Here is a 21034-nt window from a genome sequence, read left to right as displayed (position 1 = left end):
CTATCTCTCTCAATTCTTTGATATTTACAAGAATAAAAAAGAGATATGAAAAAAAAAATCGGGGATTTCCTGATGCGACAACCAAAAGCCAGAAAGAGGTGTTGTCAGGTATCATTTGAATTGCTTGGGACACAAGCCGCATCCTTCTAACTTACCTTCATGCTTCTCCTTCACTAAAAAAGAAAAAAAAATCAAAAAAAAAACGTCCCTTTCTTTTGCTCACTGTTCATAGCCAGGGCCACCAGGTAATTTTACAACACGGGCGATCCTTCTCACGCCTCAGCCAATACATCCACAAATCTCCTTGCATCAGAAACAAAATATATATATATATGTAAAAAATATAAAAAAGGACACTGGTAAAGAAAAAAATATATATAAAAAAAGATAAAGAGAATAAAAGAATAATAGAATAATAGACCGCAGCTAGTTTTTTTACCTATATTTTCCAAAGACTTTGAATTGCCAACAATGTTTTTAAATTGAAGCCCAAAATTTTCTTGGAAAATCGCGGTTCACTATGAAAAAATATATAAAAAAAGAAGCACAAAAAATATATTTTACAATAAATAAATAAATATATATTTAGCATTTCCGGTATTATTTATTTTCCCCTTTTTTTTTTCAATAAAAATTGTTTTGCAAATTGGAGCAAAAATTTTTGAGCCCTGAAATTTTGTGTCCAGCGATGAAATGGGAGTTCAAGGGTCGATTGATATAATTAAAAGATTAAAAATATATTTTTAAATAAAAAAATAATAACTAGATCAAGTAGAAATTATTGAAATTTATATTGGTGATTGGTTTGTATATATAAAATTTATGAAGTTTTGTATTTGGAGACAAAATCTTGTCTGACTTCTTGTTTGATATCGCATATATACACCACCTCCTCCCTTCACCAAGCACCAATGAAACACACATTCAACAAAGTTACACTCAGCTTTGCTTGAATTTTTATATATATACAATGCTATAAGAAAGATTGAGAGAGACGACAACACAGACTCCAACATCACGCTAAAGCAAGTTGTTTGTGCCAGACTGCCAGTTGCTCAGCAGCATTTGCCACAGTTGGTCTTGCATACACATTTAAAATTTGAAAATAAAACATTAATTATTTAACTCAATATATAAGCTAACAGCCAAAATAAAACATAAATTAAATACAATATATTTCATTCAAATAATTATCAATTAACATTAAATAAATGTGAGTGATTTACAAAAAGAAAAAATCATTATTACTTTTTTATAAACATTATATTTGACAGATGATATAAATATAAATAAAATTTATTTATTTATTTTGAGAGCTTAATTAGTTTATTCATTAAATTAATTTAAAAATACCTGTCAATAGTGATTTTAATAATTAGGGGTGGATGAAAATTGAACTTTTAAAATAATGCTCCAAAAAGATACAATAATTTTGTGAAAATTAAAAAACGAAAATATTATTTCAAAATAAACATTTTATTATTAATTAAATTAATTAAAGTGTTATTTAATTGCTATTATTGTGATATTTTATATATATATTTATTAAGATGAGTTGCTGTAAATTATCAATATTTTTAATCATCGCTGGACTTGTTTTTTATGCTACTGGAAATCCAACAGTGACACTTTCAAAAGTAAGAATTTTTTAATTATTATTATCTATTAATAAACAATATATATATTTATATAAAACAATTAACATTTTTAAATATGATTAAACACACTCAAGATTAATTTATGAAGCAAATAATTATGTATATGAGTGATTATAAATTTTTAAATAATATACAACATGCTTTTATTTGTCTTTCAAAGTTTATGTACACAAAAAAAAAATTTTTTATCATACAAAACAAGAAGCGCGTGGCAAGACCTTAATAATTAATTTCCTAGAAAATTTTATAGAATTTAATTTTATTTACAATTATTATTTTTATCATCACCACAAGTTTTTAAATATAATTAATTATTTTTTCCATATATTAAAATAATTATCGTGTTAATAATAATTACATTGAAAATTTTTTTCTAATTTTTTTAATGAAAAATAATAATATCAGCTTCGAATTTATAGATTTATTTATTGCTTCAGCTATAAAATGGATGGAAAAAAAAAATTATTAAATTGATCTAAATTAAATGAAATAATAATTACAATAGGAATTTATTTACATTGATTTTATTTTCCATCAATTGAAAGCTGTACAATATAAAAAAATAAATTAAAAAAAATAAATGAACAAAGTAATTTTTGTATTTACGTCAATCGTTTAACACCATTAATTTTAAATAATAATAATAATGATAAAGTAAAGTAATGAGAGTTAAAAATATAATTTAAAAAAATAGAAAAAAATAAAACTGATGAGGCCGGTTATGTGCAGGTATGTAATCAAGGAAGAAGAGGTAGTTTTGCTGTTCATATTTGTTATTTTCTCAATATGACCTCGCACCAGTACGCATGGTGAATTTTAAGTGAAGGCCTACATGAGATTAAAGTAACAAAAAAAAAATATAAAAAAATTATGACATAAAAAAAAAAGTACACATTTTATATTGCACAGTGAGAAAATTCAGGTGTCCCTCAACTCTTGCAATATTCTCCCTCGGGCTCTGAATATTTTATCAGATTTAAAATGTGAAACTGGGCTAATTCAATGTTTACTCGAAAAAAATTTTATATTCAATTATTTATGGATTTAAAAATTCTAGCTTAATAAAAAAACTATTGTTTTTTCTAATCAAAATCAGTTGTATAAATATTTGAACAAAAAACACGTGGATCTTTATCATCAACAATATTACGAAAAAAAAAAAATAAATATGATAAAAATTATTTTTCGAGTTTATATTCGACCTTACATTCTAGTATCTAAATAAACTGAAATTTTAATTCCTCTTTTGTGTTTATTTATTAATAAAAAAAAATAAAATAAAATATAACATCAGTAGATTATTTTTTTTTTTTTTGTAAATATTCCCAAACAGAAGCACCATCACTGAAGATTAAAAATTTTTCAACTATCATAAATTAAAATTTTTCAAAAACTCGTATAATTATCTCATAAATCTATTGAAAAAAAAAATAAAAATAGCAATAAATTAATGACAATAATTACTTTAATTATTTTAATAACCAAAAATTATAAAATTAATATTTTATTTATAAATAAACAAAAACAATTATGTTAATTTAAAAAAAATAATTTTGTCGAAAAAAAAAAATATTTGTTTTTTAAATAAAAACAAATTATAATTATAATTATCATATTTTTTTTGAATTTATCAATTAATAATATACAAAAAAAAAAAAACAATATAAATGTTGTTTGGCTTGTTGACATATAAGAATAATTTATCTAGTATTAATATTGATCTCAATCGATATTTTTCTTCATATTTTATTATTTCTATTACGGAATTAAATATATATAAGGAAAACGATAATAAAAAAAAAACATAGTATATATTAGCAATATATTTAGTCACGAATTACACGTGTAAAATAAAATTACAAGTCAATATGGTTATTAACGTTGATCGTAAATATTCATCTCACGTTTGAGTCTTGATTATTATGACACATGCAAAGTGCACCGATGCGTTATCGACAGACAGCTTCATGTACATGCAATAAATATATGTTTTATATTATTTAATGTACATTAGTGTCTGCTAGTGCTTTTAAATTCATATTAATATTTTTTTTTTTTAATATACATCTGACATTTTCAAGATGTATGAGTCGGTCTAGTAAGCGCCAAGAAAATTGACGCACAAAGCTGTACATTATGAGTGTTGTAATAATTATTATCAATCATGATTTATCAATATATTCACTCGTATCCATCATCATGAAAAAAATAATTTTTTTTTTAATTATTGTCAAACTTGTTGGCCTTGCTATGCTGATTTTTTATAATTTAAAGTGCTTTTTGTATTTTTATTTAAAAAAAATTTGACAATAAAATTTTTTATCTTGATAGATATTTAAAGAAAGAAAAAAAAATATTTTCCATTATATATATACTTGAAAAAAGTGGTTTAAAAATACGATAAGAAAGTAGCAGAAATAAAAAAAATAACAACAACGAGTTGTGATTAATGATAATATTTTTTTTTGAATTAAAAAAAAAAAAAAAATTCCAATTGATTTTAAGTATTAAGTATTTATAAATTAACTTGTTATTTTTTTGCAAGCTTTATTTAAAAATATTAAAATTTTTCATTTAGTATTATTAAATGATTATTGTTGGGAATACATAAATAAAGTAGAACAAATGGAGTAACAATATAAGTCGATCAGGTCTTTTCTTGATAACGGTATAATCAAGTAACGCGATGCCAAATAAAACCCAACTGGTATACAATGTACAATAATTTATATATAAAAAAATAAATATAATTTACATTTAATAAATTAGTCAGATGATACCGGGATACATGTGAATAAAAAAAAAAAAATGATAATGATTGATTGGAATAATTCAGTGTGGCGCCAGTAGGAAGCGAGATCGATTAATCCATCTCATTATAAAAAAGTAAGAGACATAAAACTTGAAAATAAAAAAAAATAACAAATTGAGACATAAAAAAAAACAAACATACAGAAGCAAAAATTATAAAGAATATATTTTCATAAATAAATATTAATAAATATCAGACATTTAAAATACAAATTAACAAGTTAATTACACCATCGATTTATACGTTTAAAATATTTAAACAATATTTAATAAATAATTGTTTATAATCTTACAATGGCCAATAATTTCAAAAAATATAAACGTATCTATAAATATACTAATTGATTTTTAAAAATAAAATCTTTCGTTTAAAAATAATTTTTTTATAAGATAAAAATAAAAAAAGAAACTAAAAAATTAAGTGATTTTTTGAAAAATGCATATGCATCAAGATTGCATGTGCAACACACCTTGACAATATGTTTTTTTTTTTCTTTTTTTATTCTGTATTTTAAATTTATTATTTTATTATATATATATATTTTTTTTTGTATTTATTTTTGTCACGGTAAGACTACTCTCTGCGGGTGCTGTCATTTGCAAATTTATTCATTTCCAAGGACGTGACTGCCAATGACTTGGTTGATGATTTAGTTTGCAAAAAAAGAAAATCAACATAAAAATAAGATTTTCCCTTTCCTTATTATATTTTATTTATGTAACTAAGTTTGTTTTATTTTTAAAGATAATAGTTTTGATAAAAAAAAATTATGTATTTTTTTTTTTTTTTCATAATTTAAATTTAATTATATTTGTCCATGAGTATTAATTTTTTTTTCAACCTTAAAAATAGAATTACATGTCAACATGTCATTATTTATTAATTATACAAATTAATTAATATATAAATATTATTTTTATATCAATATAATTTATAACTATCACACTCAGTATTTACTCTACATATTTTTAATTTTATTTTTCTTTGTAATCTTAATTTTTTTTCGTTAAATATATTCAAACAAACGAGATATTTATGCTACATGCAATCATGAGAGAGAGAAGAAAGTATTGTTTTTTTTTAATTTGCTCTCATTATTTTCATCGTTATTATTATATTGAGTAACTGATAATAAATGAATTTTACAAAATTAAATGAACATTTTGTTATGATTTTATGATGATAATTGAACTTTGTAATTAATGATTAATTATTTATTTGTTTAAAGGAAAATTGTCGAAAGAAACATGCCGAATGTTCAGTGTCAAATGGTGTTAATAATGTACCAGTTTGTGGCAGTGATGGTGTAACATATCCATCAGAATGTCAAATCATCACAAAACAATGCCAGGGTGTTGTAATATCTATCAAACAAAGTGGTCCATGTCCAGGTAATTTTTTTTATAAAATTAAATTTACATAAATTACATTTAAACAAATATATTATCATTCAAATGTAATCTTTTGAGAAAATATTATTGATAAATATTAAGTAATATAATTAGCATTTTTCCATTAACCGAAGCATTGACTATGACCACAACTAATCGTCTTTGGAATTTACCATTAATATTGACCAAACACGATTTATTAGTCCTGTGGTTTTTTTTTCAGTAAATGGTACCTTATTCTCAGGTAAAATCTATCGTCTTTTAGCTGAGAATAAGAAAAGAAAAAAAAACATCTTCTATTGATTTTTGGCATTCTTTTTTTTTTTTTTTTGTTTTCTTTTCTTGAATATGTAAATAAAAAAAAAATACATAAGTGATCATTGATTTATTGTGTAAAATTATAAAAACAAATTGTTTTTTTTTTTTTAAATTTCAGAAACACCACCGTGTTTTTCAGCAAAAATTGCAATGAAACCTGGATCTCAACCAGCTTGTCGTGCAGATGGTACATATGAGCCAGTACAATGTCACGTGGAAACAGGATATTGTTGGTGTGTAACACCACAAGGACGTCCACTACCTGATACATCAGTTAAAGATAATAAACCAAATTGTGATGAAATTGATTTATTATCATCATCATCTTCATTATCATCATCATCATCAAAACGAAATTCATACAAGAGCAAACCAAAAATGAATAATAACAAAAATGATAATAAAAATTCAACTAGTTATAGTCCAGCTCGTCGTTCACCAAATAAAATTAGAGTACCAAAATCTAAAATAGCAAGACATCCAATGAGAGAATGCTCACATCAAGAAAAATCAGATTTTAATAAAAATCTCATTGATTTATTTAAAATTGAATACAGAAGAATAAATAGTTCAGATGGTAATTATAAAAATATTTACATTATTTTTCATAAATAATAATAACAACACCTTGAATTTATCATTGAGACAAGATTGCGTGATTTATTTATAGAATATATATTAACAAAGAAAATAAATTATATAGAGTAATGAAAAATAATAATATAAATATATTTAAAATTAAAAACAAGTTGTTGTTGTTGTTAGGAGTCACCATAATATTTGCATGAACAAAAAAAAACAAACAAAGAAGAATTTAACAAAAAAATACCATTTGTTAAAGCAAGATAAATGATATTAAAAAATAAATAAATAAAATTAAAGTTGGAGGGTAATTACTGGTTGTGGTTGAGACATAATGAAAGTGATAATTACCAGGCTGAAGTTGCATCTGATTATACTGGTTTGCCCCTGTTGTTGAGTGTTGTACTCAACAACACTTAGAAGTCATTTTTTTTTTAATTTTGTATATTGCATTTCCACTTGTGTATTTATTTTACAGTAACATGAATATGCATAGACATGTCTAAAGTATACAATTAAGCCAAGAATCGAAATGACTTTTAATTTATGAATCCTTAAATGAATTTTTAATTTAATATAAATTAATTAATATATTTAATAATTTTATAGGTGATCAAAATAATGAACGTGTTTTATCATGGAAATTTTCAACACTGGATAAAGATGCTGATGGCCAATTGGATAGTGATGAATACAAAGAGCTAAAAAGACTTGCTAAAAAAAATGTCAAGCCAAAAAGATGTGGTAAAACATTTTTAAAAACATGTGATACTGATGAAGATATGTATTTATCTAAAAGTGAATGGACTACTTGTCTTCGTAGTGATTTTACATGTAAGTTTAAAATATTAAATATTATAATTAATTATAACATTGTGTGTGACAAGTGTGTACCTGGGTTTTGGTATCTTAATCTTTCTATCAAAGCTATTATTTATATAATCATATACTTTTTTCTATGTGTGTATTAGAAAGTGTAAAAAAAAATCTGTTTAATATAATAATTGTGATATTATTTGTAGACATATATGACAATTGAAATGATGAGTCAGATGGAAAAAAAAAAAAAAACAAATAATGTCTAAGTTTAGTTATTATATATGAACAGGATGTTGTTACTGAACAGACAGTCATGAAATTTGTCAGGAAGTTTATTGCCCACTCTCTTTAACATTTTTTTTTTTTATAACACACATTAGTGTGCATATTATTTATTTAATGATGAAAATTGATGTCAATTTAAATTATAAAAGATCAGACAAAATTATGACTGTATCACAACATATTGTACATATTTATTTTCACAATTTTACAATTGTTGTATGACCAATTTTATAAATCTTATTATTATTTTCTTGACTGCATCCGGGATATAAAAAAGTTTCTATATCAATCATTAAGTAAATTTGTCATTTTTAAATAACACTTGAATTTTTGATAATTTATTTATTTGATAAAACTATTTTGAAAAATAAATTGAATGATTGAGAAATGATGGGTGAAATTTTAACCGATTAGAGGTAGACTGTCGGCTGAGTTGACGCACACAAGCCTTGTTACATATCATTTAGTACGTTTGTTCTTGTCGCTGAACGGTGCAGATGGAAGACGTGAAGTAACTGGTCTCCATAAAACCCGGGCCCTGGACCAAGGTCAGTCCCTCTTGGTCGTGAAAATTGCATGCTATGTTTCTATAATATTTTAACATAAAAATAATAATCACTATTAATTATATAAATATAAACGCCTTTTATTCTGTTGCTAATATCTAATTAATATTTAATTAAGCATGTTTATTTTTAAAAAATTATATAAGCATGTTATATGAGCATGGCCTTATTTTTATTTTCGGGTATAATTTTATTTATAAATTATTCATTAATAATATTATTATTAATTGATAAAAATAATTTATATTATTTAACTTTTAAATATTGTTTATTAATTTTTTTTTCCTATTATTGTATAGTGTTGAAAGAAGCTCCAGTACATGAAAGACCAGGCCTAGTTGATGCTACTCCTGATCAAACTGAAAATGATGGTAAGATAATGATAATAATATAATTTAATACAAATAAATAATAATATAATTTAAAAATGAATAGATGATTTATTTAATTTTTTTTTACAGCAAATGATTGTCTTTCGGATAGAAAATCAGTTCTTGATGATCAAATTGAAAGTTCAAAAGAAAAAAAAACAGTATATGTACCAGAATGTACACCTGATGGAAGATATAACAAAATACAATGTTATTCAGGTTATTGCTGGTGTGTACTTCAAGATACTGGTAAACCAATACCTGGTACATCATCAAAAGATGGCATGAAACCAAATTGTAATCCAGTACCATCACCAAGTAGAATAATGAAAGGTAACTTAATTGATAATAAATATAATAGCTCAAACAATTAATCCATTGTGAATTGGTTTTTTAAATTTTAAAAATTATAATTACAGGTTGTCCAGAAGATACGAAACAAGAATTTTTACGTAATCTTGTTGATTCAATTGAAGAAAAAATGCAACAATCAAATACTAATGCTGATCAAGTTTCTGATAAATTATCAGCATCAAGAGAAGAACGTATTGTAACTTGGCATTTTTCAATGCTTGATGAAAATAAAAATAAAGTACTAGATAAAAAAGAATGGAAAAATTTTCGTACACAAGTTATGAGTGATAAAAAATTACGTAAATGTGGTAAAAAATTACCAAAATATTGTGATGTTAATAATGATAGATCAATCAGTATGACTGAATGGCTCAGTTGTCTCAATGTTCATCGACCACCTCTAGGTAAGAAATATAATATTTTAGAACTTAACATTTGATAATAAAATGTTGATATCTATGAAAAAAAATAACCAGACTGTTTTATCAGTTTTAAAAAAGAAAAAGCAATAAATAAATAGATAAAAACGTCTGTTAATATTATTATCGAAAGCTAGATAAATTTATTAATTATTTGATTATTATTTCAGATGATAGTGAGGAAAAAATTTCAACAAATAAACCAAGAAAAGGACCGAATCCATTGGAACATATACTCAAGGACAACTAAAAGATGTCATGTGATACAAAACCTTAAGGAGAAAAGAAAAAAAATTATTAAAATTAATTAAGTTTTCGTTAAGTTAATTGTTTCCCTGAAATTTATATTTTCCCTCCCAACCTTTATTATTATTATTTTTATTATTATTATTATTATTATCAATATTATTAATATTATTATCATTATAATGATATAAATTTTCTAGATCTTATTGGATGATTTATTTGAGTATATTATAAATGTAAACAACACGATAGAAGTATTATGTACGTAATTGTAATTAAAAAATATGTGTATGTATATTATGCATGTAAAAAAAAAGGTGCTTGATTGATATTTAAAAGCACAATTATTTTTATCATGCTCATAAATATCTACTGTTGTAAAAAAAAAAATTTTAAAAAACAAAAAAAAAAAAAAAGAATGAAAATTAAATTTTCAATTTTAAATAGAATAAATAAATTTTGTTTTTGATTTTATAAAAAAAAAAAAAATTATGTGTTTTTTTATTATAAATAATATTTGCAATAATTATTTTTTAATAAATTAAATTAAGCTTTTATTTTTAATTTTAAAAATATAAAAATAATTAAAAACGTAAGACATTCTTTTTTTTTTGTTTCATAATTTTTAATGATTGTTTTATTATTTTTTTTTTTTGGTTTATTAATGAGTCTGGTTGAATATTATCTGTGTGATTAATTTGACAAATAAAATATTCAGCTGTATTTGTATAGTTACATATCATTCAAATGATAAATAGGTCAATCATATAAAATTAATTTGAAGAGAATATCAATTTATTTTTCTTCATTAATTCATCTTTATTATTTATATTTGAATAATATAAATAAATGTAAAAAACAACAATAATAAATTGAAAATTATGAAATACTTTGGGTAAGACTACTGCCAATAAAAAATGTCAGTCACTAGATATTCTTCCCAACACGTCATTAAAATGATACAATTTATATTATAATTTTTTTTACATTATTACCCTGGTGAAAATATTTTTCCGGCATTACTCCGTTTTCGACCCATTTTCTTTTAGAAATTCTTTAGAAATTACTCCGGTATGAGATCAATGCTGGAGTTTTTTCTCCGTCATTTATCTCAAGCCGGAATAATTTTTCGGTACTAATTTCATGCCGGAGTAATTTCTCCGACAATGAGCCAAAAACGAAGTAATGCCGGAGAAATATTTTCACCAGGGTAATTAATACCCCTGGAAAAAATAATTCCTCGTAATCATGTGGTATTTTTCGATTTATATTTTATTTATTTTTTCATTAGATGACTTGAGAGAGACGAAAAAAAAAAAGGTACTGTAAGTTCCAGGCTGAGAAAGTGACACCACTCTTTCATAATTTTAGACGATGATAAACCTAAATAAATCAAATAATATTAACAATAAAATAATTAAATAGTCTTTTAAATTTTTTTTAAAAAGCTACGTTTATATTTACAATTAATACAATAGTTTTTGCATAATTTTCATGTACGATTTGATTCATATCTTATGAATACCAAAGATAACAGTTTTAAAAAAAAACAAACTAATATACAGCTTATATTAGTTTGTTAGTACATATATTAAAGTACATATTAAAATATTTTACATTGACAGTCTAATGTTAATAATTGTTGAAAAAAAAAATTAAATTATATAAATATATACATTTGAATGAATTAATAGACACAGTACGATTAGAAGATACGTTCGTGATATCCACTATCATTTGATAACTTATTTCGTTTTGCATGTCTATCAGGTACTTGTTGATGATGGGGACGTTTTACCATTAAATATTCAAACATACTTCGTGTATGCTGTGCCAACATTTTACCAAGATCACAAGGCATTGGATCAGTCCAAAAAAAATCATGATTCAGTGCTGAATCAGCATCAAAACGTTTACTTGGATCCAGCGTTAATAGTTTATCAATGAGATCACACGCATATGGATCTAACGTATGGCTTCAATATAAAAACAGTTGCAACCTTTCGGTCATACGTAAAAAAAAACTGCATGCAATCTTCAATAAATTTGAAGACTACATGCAGCTTATTTTTTTTACGCTTAATTTAAGTATTTTTTTTTTTTTTTTTGTTATTTTTGATTATGGATTATTTATATTATCAACTTTATTATAATTAGGTCGATAAGATGAATAATTTTTAACAAAACTTGTTGGTTTTATACCATAATCAGCAAGAGCTAAATTCATAATGCTTTTGCTAGAATTTATATCTCTATGTAAGACAGTTTTACAATTTTTACAATATACATACCTGTCTGGTGATATACTAACAAAACATTTTTCTCCACATTTATAACATAATTTTGTAGTATTATATTCATTGACAAATGCAATATCAATATCTGGACATTTAGCAAGTTCTCGAGTTATACGACATAATGGTGCTTGGACATGTCCTTTGATACCTGATGGCATTTCAACTTTTCCAATAAAGACCAGTACTTTTCCATTGTTTTTTGGTAAATTTACTTTTTCTTTTTTACTTTTTTTATTTTTTTTTTGTTTTTTCAATTTACCTTCATTAACTGGATTTGTAGCTGGACTAATTGATACTGCTTTATTTTTATTTTTTTTTTCTTTTAATTTTTTTAAAATTTTGTCTCTTCTTTCAATTCTTGCTGCTGTTTTAATTTTACGATTTTCAGCCATTTTTGTTTTCAATATTTTAGCATTTTCAATTTTTTTATTTATTCTTATAGTTTGTTGTTCTGTTTTTGGTCCATATTTTAAATATTTATATTTTGTTTTGTTGTGTTTTGGCAAATCTTTTTTATTTGGATGATATTTTTCTTGACCATATCTTATATAATTAACATATCTGGCTAATTCTCGTCTATCATTAATTTTAGCATTCCATGATAACCATGCAATTTTTCTTCTTTGAAAAAATATTTGAGCTCTGTCAAACCATTTTAAACGAAATTTTGTAATATTTATATAATTAGATGGATCATCAACATCAATATCTTTAAATTGTTTCATTTCCATTAATTCTTGAAGATATATTTCAAGTTTATCATATCCTAAATTATGTAATTTATATTTATAATGATATTGACCAGTTCTATAACGCCATGATGTTGCTTTTAGTAATATTTTTTTTTCTTTTGTTTCATCACCAATATCATTAATATTTTTAACAAAAATACCAGCTAAAGGATATACAGCACCTGGATCAAATGAATATACTCCATCATAGTCATCAATATTTATTGATTTTTTATATATATCTTTTTTAACATTAGACTCATCGATAGGTCTAGCACAATGAATTGATACATATATTCCATTTGTTGATATACTGTATGCAAAAGCTTTATTAATACGTTCATGATTTTTCAAATTTGGCAATAATTTATCCCACATTTCATTTGGCTTATTATCATCAAGTGCACCATCACGATTAGGTTGAGCACCATCATCTTTAAATAATTTACGTAATAAAGTATATGCACCAGTTGTAGTTATTGTTTGACATTTTAATCCTGGTGATTGTATTGGTACTAATTTAAATTTAATATATTTTTGAAGATCCATAAAAAATTCTAAAAATTGCCACCATTTGTCATAAAATGATTGAAATTTTAAATTTTTATGTTTAATAAATAATTCATGGTTAGCCAATTTTTCATCAATTTTACCATTACAAAATAAATTTATAGCCATTCTATTGGCTTTATACCATGAAATTCTTTCTTTTTTTACATCATTTTCTTCATTTTTGTTTAATTCTCGTAATATAAGTTTTACAACTTCTTGATTCAGCATGCATTTTAACATTATTGGAAAAATTAGTTATAAATATTTTGTATTCTTCATCAAATAATGGTGAACGTCCTGTACAATCATATTGACGTCGTTCTTCATTTTTATTACAATTTAGTTTACGAAATTCTTTAGTCAATTTTTCAATTTCAATTGCATCATCATTTGATGAATTTGGTTTATAATCTTTATGCAAAAATTTACCAATGTGCTCTAATCGAGGAAGTGTATTTGATGTAATAATTTTATTTAATAACCAACGGTCTTTATGTCGTAAAAAATATTCAAATTGTATAGATTTTTCTATTGAAAGTCCTGATAATTCTTTGACTGTATTTATTATTTCATTTTTAATTAACTCATTATCACAAAGATTATTTAGACCCATTTGTACTGAATACATTTCTAATTTGGTATCTTTTCCAAATTTACGTTCAAGTGGAGTTAATTTATAATCTTTACAAATTTTACTTCTTCTTGTTGCATGACCAGTTTCATTACAATCTTTACATATTATTGATGATGTTGTTTTTGATTGATTTATTTGTTTAATAATTATATTTGAATTATTTATTGAATTTGTTACATTTATTGTTTTTGATGTATTATTACCATCATCAATTTTATTTTTTTTATAAGATAAACACCATGTTGATCTTTTACTTTTATGTCCTTTTTTTTTACAATCTTTACATGTAATTTTTTGTCTATAATCACTTAATTCACAAAGTTTATTTTTTTTACTTGCATGTCCTATTCTATAACAATCAATACATTTTCCTTTTAATTTATTATTAGACCATTTTCCATCATCTGGTAAATCATCAATATCAATATCTAAAGTATCAGTTGATCCTAAAATTTTTGCATTTTTCATATTTTGACATAATAAATTTGATGTATTATTTAAAGAATTCATATTTATATTATTAATATTATTACATAATGAATTTGTTGTATTATTTGTTATTATTGGAGTTAAATTATTTGATTTATTTGTTCCATCATCATCATCATCATCATCATCATCATCAACTGATATAATATTATTTCTATGAAATATTGATGTTTTACTTATTTCCAATTTATTATTATTATTATTATTTTTTTGTTTTTTTTCAACAATACAAGAAATGTCGCTATTTTTATTATCGATTTTTCTTTTTATATCTTTATTTGGTTTAAATTTTTTTTTATTAATTAAATAATCATCATCATTTTTTCTTTTTACTTGTTTATTTTTTTCAGGTAAATTAACATTATCATCTTTTTTTTTATAAATTACCATATATGGTGTATGTGGTGATTTTAAATTTTTAATTTCATTAAATGTTACATCTTTTACTTCTTTATCATCATCATATATATACCATTTATTTTCCGATATATCTTTATTATATGTATAATAATGTCCACTTCTAATTTTTTCACCATTATGTACAGTAACACTATGTAACTCATAATTTTCATTTTTTACTTTTATAGATTCATTCAACTCTACATAATCGTGTATCTTATTAATTATATTATTTTTTATACTAGATCGTTTCAATAATAATATTAAATGTAATGGTGTTTGTATTATTTCTGTAGTTTTTGTTTTATCACGTTCTACCTTGCAATTATCGCATTTTACATTTTCTAAAGTTTCTGATTTTAAACAATTATCAAACATATCTTGTATTGTTAAATTTTTATTTGACGAAAAACATAATTGTAAATTATTAAAACTTTCAATATTTATTGTTGTATTATTACAATTTGTACATTTATGTATTATTTTAAATTTTCCTACAAAAAATTTTTCAATTATTTTTTTTAAATCTTCATATTGATTACATAATGCAAATAATTGAATTAAAAATTCTGAACAATCTTCTTGTCTTGTATATTTAAAATTTTTAGTGAAAGTTGAATTTTTTAAACTTTTTATAAATTCTTCTGGTGATTTTGCTATAGGTTCTAAAGAAATAGATAATGATTCAAATAATGTACTCAGTTGTCTAATTATAGAAGAATTATGTTCATTTTTATTTATTATATCATCACGAAAATCTTTTATTGCATGTAAAACTTGAATAATTGAATTTAAATAACAATTAGAACCTAAATTTTCAAGACCTACTCTTTTAATCATTTTGTATATATATTTTTAATTAATTAAATAAATATTTATATTGATATTTTTTTTACAGATATTTTTATAGATATTTTTACAGATATTTTTACAGATATTTTTACAGATATTTATACAGATATTTATTCAGATATTTTTATAGATATTTTTACAGATATTTTGTCAGATATTTATACAGATATTTTGTCAGATATTTTCAGATATTTACAGATATTCACAGATATTTTCAGATATTTTCAGATATTTTCAGATATTTACAGATATTCACAGATATTTTCAGATATTTTGTCAGATATTTTGTCAGATATTTTGTCAGATATTTACAGATATTTACAGATATTTACAGATATTTACAGATATTTTCAGATGATATTTGTCCTCTCTTATTGGGTATCTGTAAAATAAAAAATTTTTACATTAAATTATGTTTATATAAATTTGATATTTAAATGGAAATTTTAAATATCAAATAGTTGTTAAAAATAAAAAAATAAAAATTCAACTTACTATTCAATTAGAGAGGACGATGATTAATCTGTTATAACCCGCGGTGATAAGGATGTTGATGACGGTGGTGTTGAATCAACGGCACTGAGGGTTAAACAGATTTTCAACAACTGAATGATGACAACAAACAATTTTTCAATAACTTCGTTGAAATCTGGAAAAAGTCAAATAAATACATTATTTATTTTATTGTAATCAGGAAAAAAAAAAATTACACAAAAATTCAATTGTATGCTCTTTTCCTCTTATCCTCCTCCTCTTATTCCTTGCACTTTCTTTTTTTATACCATTATACATTTTATACATTAAATTATGTTTATATAAATTTGATATTTAAATGGAAATTTCAAATATCAAATAGTTGTTATAAATAAAAAAATAAAAATTCAACTTACCATTCAATTATAGAGAATGATGATTAATCTGTTGAAACCCGCGTTGATGATGACGATAATGATGTTGAATCAACGACACTGATGGTTAAACAGATTTTCAATAACGCAGCTGAACGATTACAACAAATGATTCTTCAAAAACTGCGTTAAAGTCTGAAAAATGTCAAATAAATAAATAAAAACTCAATTATATGCTTTTTTCTCCTCCTCTTCCTCCTCCCTTGCTATTTTTCTATCTATATCTATCCTCCTCCTCCTCCTCTTAATCCTTGCTCTTTCTTTTTTATACCCACTAGCGCCCTCGCCGGCCGCAAGCAGCCACCTCAGTTGTTTCTATGATGAAACCGGCCAAAGAGAGGCGCGACAGCTTTCATGTAAACCATGAACAGAGATATAATTAAGCTAATACTGTAAATGCGTTTACATAGATAAATTCTTTATCACCGGTGGCTTAGCTATATGTAAACTATTGTCGCGCCTCTCGCCCTTTGTATGCCGGAATACTGCTATTTCATCATATATGCTATATGCCTATTCCAATGACATGTCATCATGTGGTGTTATTAACATTTGAAGGTTATGGGCATTGATATTTTTTGACAGATATAAAATGTTGTTATTATCACATATGTATATGCAATTAGCGCCACCTACTTATATCAATTTATACAACATGCACGTGATTAATCTGATACACCAATCAGATTCCAGTAAATTAAAAAATGAGGCGCTAAGTTTGAAAAATGACGCCTATAATATTTTTTTATTATTCATATTTTTTTTATCAACTTGGAATCATTGGATCTTAGATAATCAGAATATTTTGTACTAATTCATTCTACGCAAACATTGAATTTTTACCCTATAAATAACGAAAAAAAAATATATATTTACTCTAAAATGTTTATATGTATATACAAATGTGTGAGATTTTTTAAATTAAATCCTTATCTATTTTAAAGAAAAGAGTAGAAGCTAATTTTCACTCATAAAATCAAGATTCGTACATAAATAATGATGTCGTTGTCACTTAGCACATAGCAACAACTTTGTTTTCCTAAAACGTCATTTGAATTTTTTTACCAACATGGCGTCTTAAAAAAAAAAAAAAAAAAAACAAACTGACATGAATGCCATCTATTGAAGAAAGTGCGAAATAAGAATTCAAAAGAAAAAAAAAAATTACTTAAATATAAAGGGGGAGAGAGAGCAGGCAAAGGAAAAAAAAAATTTTTTTTTAAATATAATAACATATAAAGGGGAGAGAGAACAGACAAAGGGAACAAAAAAAAGTCTAAAAAGTATATTTACAAAACATGTACAAACTCTTTTTTCCTTCTTATTTCTTACTTTTTTCCGCGTATATCTATACTCCTCCTCCCCCCTTTTTCCTTGCTATCTTATTTTACGTATATTTACTCCTCTCTCCTCCTCTTCCTCCTCTTTCACCTAGCCTTTTACGTTATACGAAAACTACTCCGAAAATTATCAAAATACAATTATTAAATTATAAATTACGAATTACAAATAAAAAAATTCAAATAAATAATACGAAAAAACTAATAATATATTATTATTATTATTATCAGTTGTACACTAAATGAAAATGATGCTATTTATTACACCACGCGTTGGAGACAAAGAAAATGTTAAAATAATGAAAAACGTGAAAATTAGAATTCAAATTGTATAATTATACAATAAATAATTATATCAAAAGATTTACAAATAAAAAAATTTAAATAAATAATACGGAAAAACTAATAATATTATAATTAAAAAACAACAAGAATAATGCATTAATTGTACAATATTAATGAAAATGATGCTATTCATCACCACGCGTTGAAGACAAAGAAAATGTTAAAATAATGAAAAAAAAAATGAAATAATAAAATTATTGTTATTTATTTGACTTACCTATTTGTTGATAATAATTGATCACTTAAATTATATAAATATTTATAATTTATCAATATGATTAACAAAGATACAAATTTTTTTTTATTTTATACGGAGTGTATATGCAATAATTAGAGTCGACGACCATATCTCACAAGGTAAAACAATAGAAGAGAAAATGTTAGCTGAGAAAACTTGAAAAGTAAATAATCGGAAAAATTCGGTCATCATCGGCTAACCAATGAAAATTTAGACAATTGACTATACACAAAAAAAAAAAAAAAAAAACCCATTTGAAAATATACTTTGAAACGTAATCACGTGATCATTACATAATCTGCCACAAACATACACACATGTTAATATAGTTAAAAAATATAAAATGTCAATTTATCATTATTATAAAATATTGTTTATTTATAATAAATTGTTTATTTTTTTTTTTAATTTTTATAATTATTATTTTTTACAGCATCATTTGAAAATTATAAATTTCTCCTCTTGTATTTGTGATTTTTCTATCTATACCTACTCTTTTTCTTCTCTTCCTCTTTTTTTTCATCATGTCGTGTAAATAACAAAAAAAAAAAAACGAAAAAAAAAATGAAATTTTCAATTAGACAAAAAATTAATTTACAAATAATATTATTTGAACACAATTGAAGTTTTGATGTCAATAATTGTACATCATTATCATCATCAATTGTTGATGATATATCTGTACGTTTTATTCTTGAAATAAGTAAATTTACATCAAGTACAATTGGTTGTATAATACTTGATACCAATATACCAGTATGGCTTCAATCTATCAATAACTTTACGTTTCTGTCCTTGAGGTAATGTTATTTTATTGAAAAGTTCTAGCTTTTCAACTGATGGCCAGACATCACTTGTTATGGAACCACAAAATTGTGATATCAATGTTAATTGCTGTTGCTCTGTGTGACCTTGCAATATTGGTGTTCTAGAAAATAATAAATAACAATGATTATTATAATGTTGAGTTATTATTATTTTATTTTAAATATAAATTAGTATACCTTGTCCACATTTCAGCCATGATACAGCCAGCTCCCCAAAGATCAATTGATGTGACATAATTTGTTTCTCCGAGTAATAATTCTGGTGGTCGGTACCACAATGTCACCACTTTATTTGTGTACCGATTTGGATGATTTGGCTTTGGAAAACTGAATGGCTTTGCAAGACCAAAATCAGCCAATTTTAAAATACCCTTTTTTGTCATCAGAATGTTGGATGACTTTAGATCTCTGTGTAATATCTAAAATAATTTTAAAAAAAACATGTTAATAATCATCCAGTTATTTTTTTTTTTTTTTATAATTTTATTTTATAATTTAAAAATTACCTTGGCACTATGAATATAATACAGTCCATCGAGCAATTGTTTTACGACTGTTTTAATTTCTCCCAGGCTGAATTTTACCATTTTGTTTGATAACAAACCTGCAAGATCATGCTCGCAAAACTCCATTACAAGATAATTTTTATAAGCAAAATTATTTTTCCTTGATCCTAAAAACAAATACAAAATATTAATAATTTATTTTCTACTTTTGAAATTTTTTAATTAAATGTTTAATAACAATTACCTTTTTTATTACAAATTTCAATGAGTTTGACAACATGCTCATTATCCAATTTTTGTAAAATTTTCATTTCACGCAAAGCAGTAATGGGATACTATAAAGAATATAATTTCAATTAATATTTACAAGATTAATTACTTATTTATTCATTATTTTGAACGTACCCCTTCTGATTCATTCTCAGTCATAATTTTTTTCAAGGCAACAAATGTATCTGGATCCTTTTTAACTTTGGCTTTGTACACTTTTCTGTAGAAAAAAATATTATTTATTATAAACTTTTTATATTAAAAAAATCAATAACAACAATCAGAAAATATGTGTGTGAAATAAATTCTTTTTAATTTTAAATGATATTTAAATTGAATTCCGCCAAAGGAAGCAGCGACATTTTTAAATAGATTTTTCTGTTCATGCGCATTGTCTATTTTCTTTTAAAAATCTAACCTATGAATTCTCATGCTTTGAACTTAAGTTTATTTACGTCCCTTTAATAATAAGATAGCCTCAACCCAACAAAAATATTTTTTTAATATAAGATCTTGAAAACATTTAATGAAATCTACATCGTAAACGTCCGATTTGATAATTGTCAATGAATGTTGGTGAAAAAAAAAAATATTTATGCTTTTACACCTACCCAAAAGTACCTTGTCCAACTTTCGTGATTTTTTCATACTTGGCACTAATTTCACTGATATTTATAAATTCATGATTTTTCATATATGTTTCTCTGTCTACTGCACTCATTTTGTTAATAATTAAGTACACAATTAATAAAATTAACACTAATTTATCTTTGCAAATATGTGTATTAATAACATTAAACCCTCAAATACACACACTAAACTAAA

The 21034-nt window shown here is 23.8% G+C and overlaps 2 protein-coding genes and 1 long non-coding RNA gene across 5 annotated transcripts; 1 reads left to right on the top strand and 2 right to left on the bottom strand.

Annotated features, from left to right (window-relative positions):
* Positions 1-989: 989 nt before the first annotated feature.
* On the top strand, positions 990-10310 carry LOC122858962 (SPARC-related modular calcium-binding protein 2). 3 transcript variants are annotated; one of them, XM_044162224.1, is made up of 9 exons: positions 990-1637; positions 5699-5861; positions 6298-6756; positions 7371-7595; positions 8333-8413; positions 8731-8802; positions 8893-9135; positions 9222-9560; positions 9746-10091. In XM_044162224.1, exons 1-9 carry the CDS (start codon positions 1551-1553, stop codon positions 9823-9825), a joined length of 1749 nt encoding a protein of 582 aa, XP_044018159.1. In that variant the 5' UTR covers positions 990-1550; the 3' UTR covers positions 9826-10091. The 3 variants fall into 3 exon arrangements, with proteins under 3 accessions (XP_044018159.1, XP_044018161.1, XP_044018162.1); XM_044162226.1 differs by having other exon boundaries at positions 1005-1637; positions 8363-8413; positions 9746-10238; XM_044162227.1 differs by lacking the exon at positions 8333-8413 and having other exon boundaries at positions 1040-1637; positions 9746-10310.
* Positions 10311-11526: 1216 nt separating this feature from the next.
* On the bottom strand, positions 11527-20930 carry LOC122859700 (cyclin-dependent kinase 9-like). Its single transcript, XM_044163385.1, has 7 exons — positions 20821-20930; positions 20345-20429; positions 20184-20274; positions 19940-20106; positions 19611-19852; positions 19361-19534; positions 11527-11797 (listed from the first exon to the last, which is right to left on the bottom strand). The coding sequence occupies exons 1-7, from the start codon at positions 20928-20930 to the stop codon at positions 11527-11529; spliced, it is 1140 nt and encodes a 379-aa protein (XP_044019320.1).
* LOC122858961 lies at positions 16041-18706 on the bottom strand. Its single transcript, XR_006374322.1, has 4 exons — positions 18586-18706; positions 16666-16818; positions 16271-16424; positions 16041-16157 (listed from the first exon to the last, which is right to left on the bottom strand). It is a non-coding gene; the product is annotated as an uncharacterized LOC122858961 (long non-coding RNA).
* Positions 20931-21034: the final 104 nt, after the last annotated feature.

This window comes from Aphidius gifuensis, linkage group LG6 (genome assembly GCF_014905175.1).
Source record: "Aphidius gifuensis isolate YNYX2018 linkage group LG6, ASM1490517v1, whole genome shotgun sequence".
In the NCBI taxonomy this organism is placed as follows: domain Eukaryota; kingdom Metazoa; phylum Arthropoda; class Insecta; order Hymenoptera; family Braconidae; genus Aphidius; species Aphidius gifuensis.
Note: the sequence above shows the minus strand (reverse complement) of the source record. Positions and strands in the feature narration are given on the sequence as shown.

Excerpts from the sequence above, each read along its gene's own strand:
- LOC122859700 (XM_044163385.1), bottom strand. The coding sequence starts at position 20,930 with ATGAGTGCAGTAGACAGAGAAACATATATGAAAAATCATGAATTTATA. Across the intron at positions 20,275-20,344 it reads CTGAGAATGAATCAGAAGGG|TATCCCATTACTGCTTTGCG; the intron begins GTACGTTCAAAA and ends TATTCTTTATAG. Across the intron at positions 19,535-19,610 it reads ATGGCTGAAATGTGGACAAG|AACACCAATATTGCAAGGTC; the intron begins GTATACTAATTT and ends ATTATTTTCTAG.
- LOC122858962 (XM_044162224.1), top strand. The coding sequence starts at position 1,551 with ATGAGTTGCTGTAAATTATCAATATTTTTAATCATCGCTGGACTTGTT. Across the intron at positions 8,803-8,892 it reads TGATCAAACTGAAAATGATG|CAAATGATTGTCTTTCGGAT; the intron begins GTAAGATAATGA and ends TTTTTTTTACAG. Across the intron at positions 9,136-9,221 it reads ACCAAGTAGAATAATGAAAG|GTTGTCCAGAAGATACGAAA; the intron begins GTAACTTAATTG and ends TTATAATTACAG.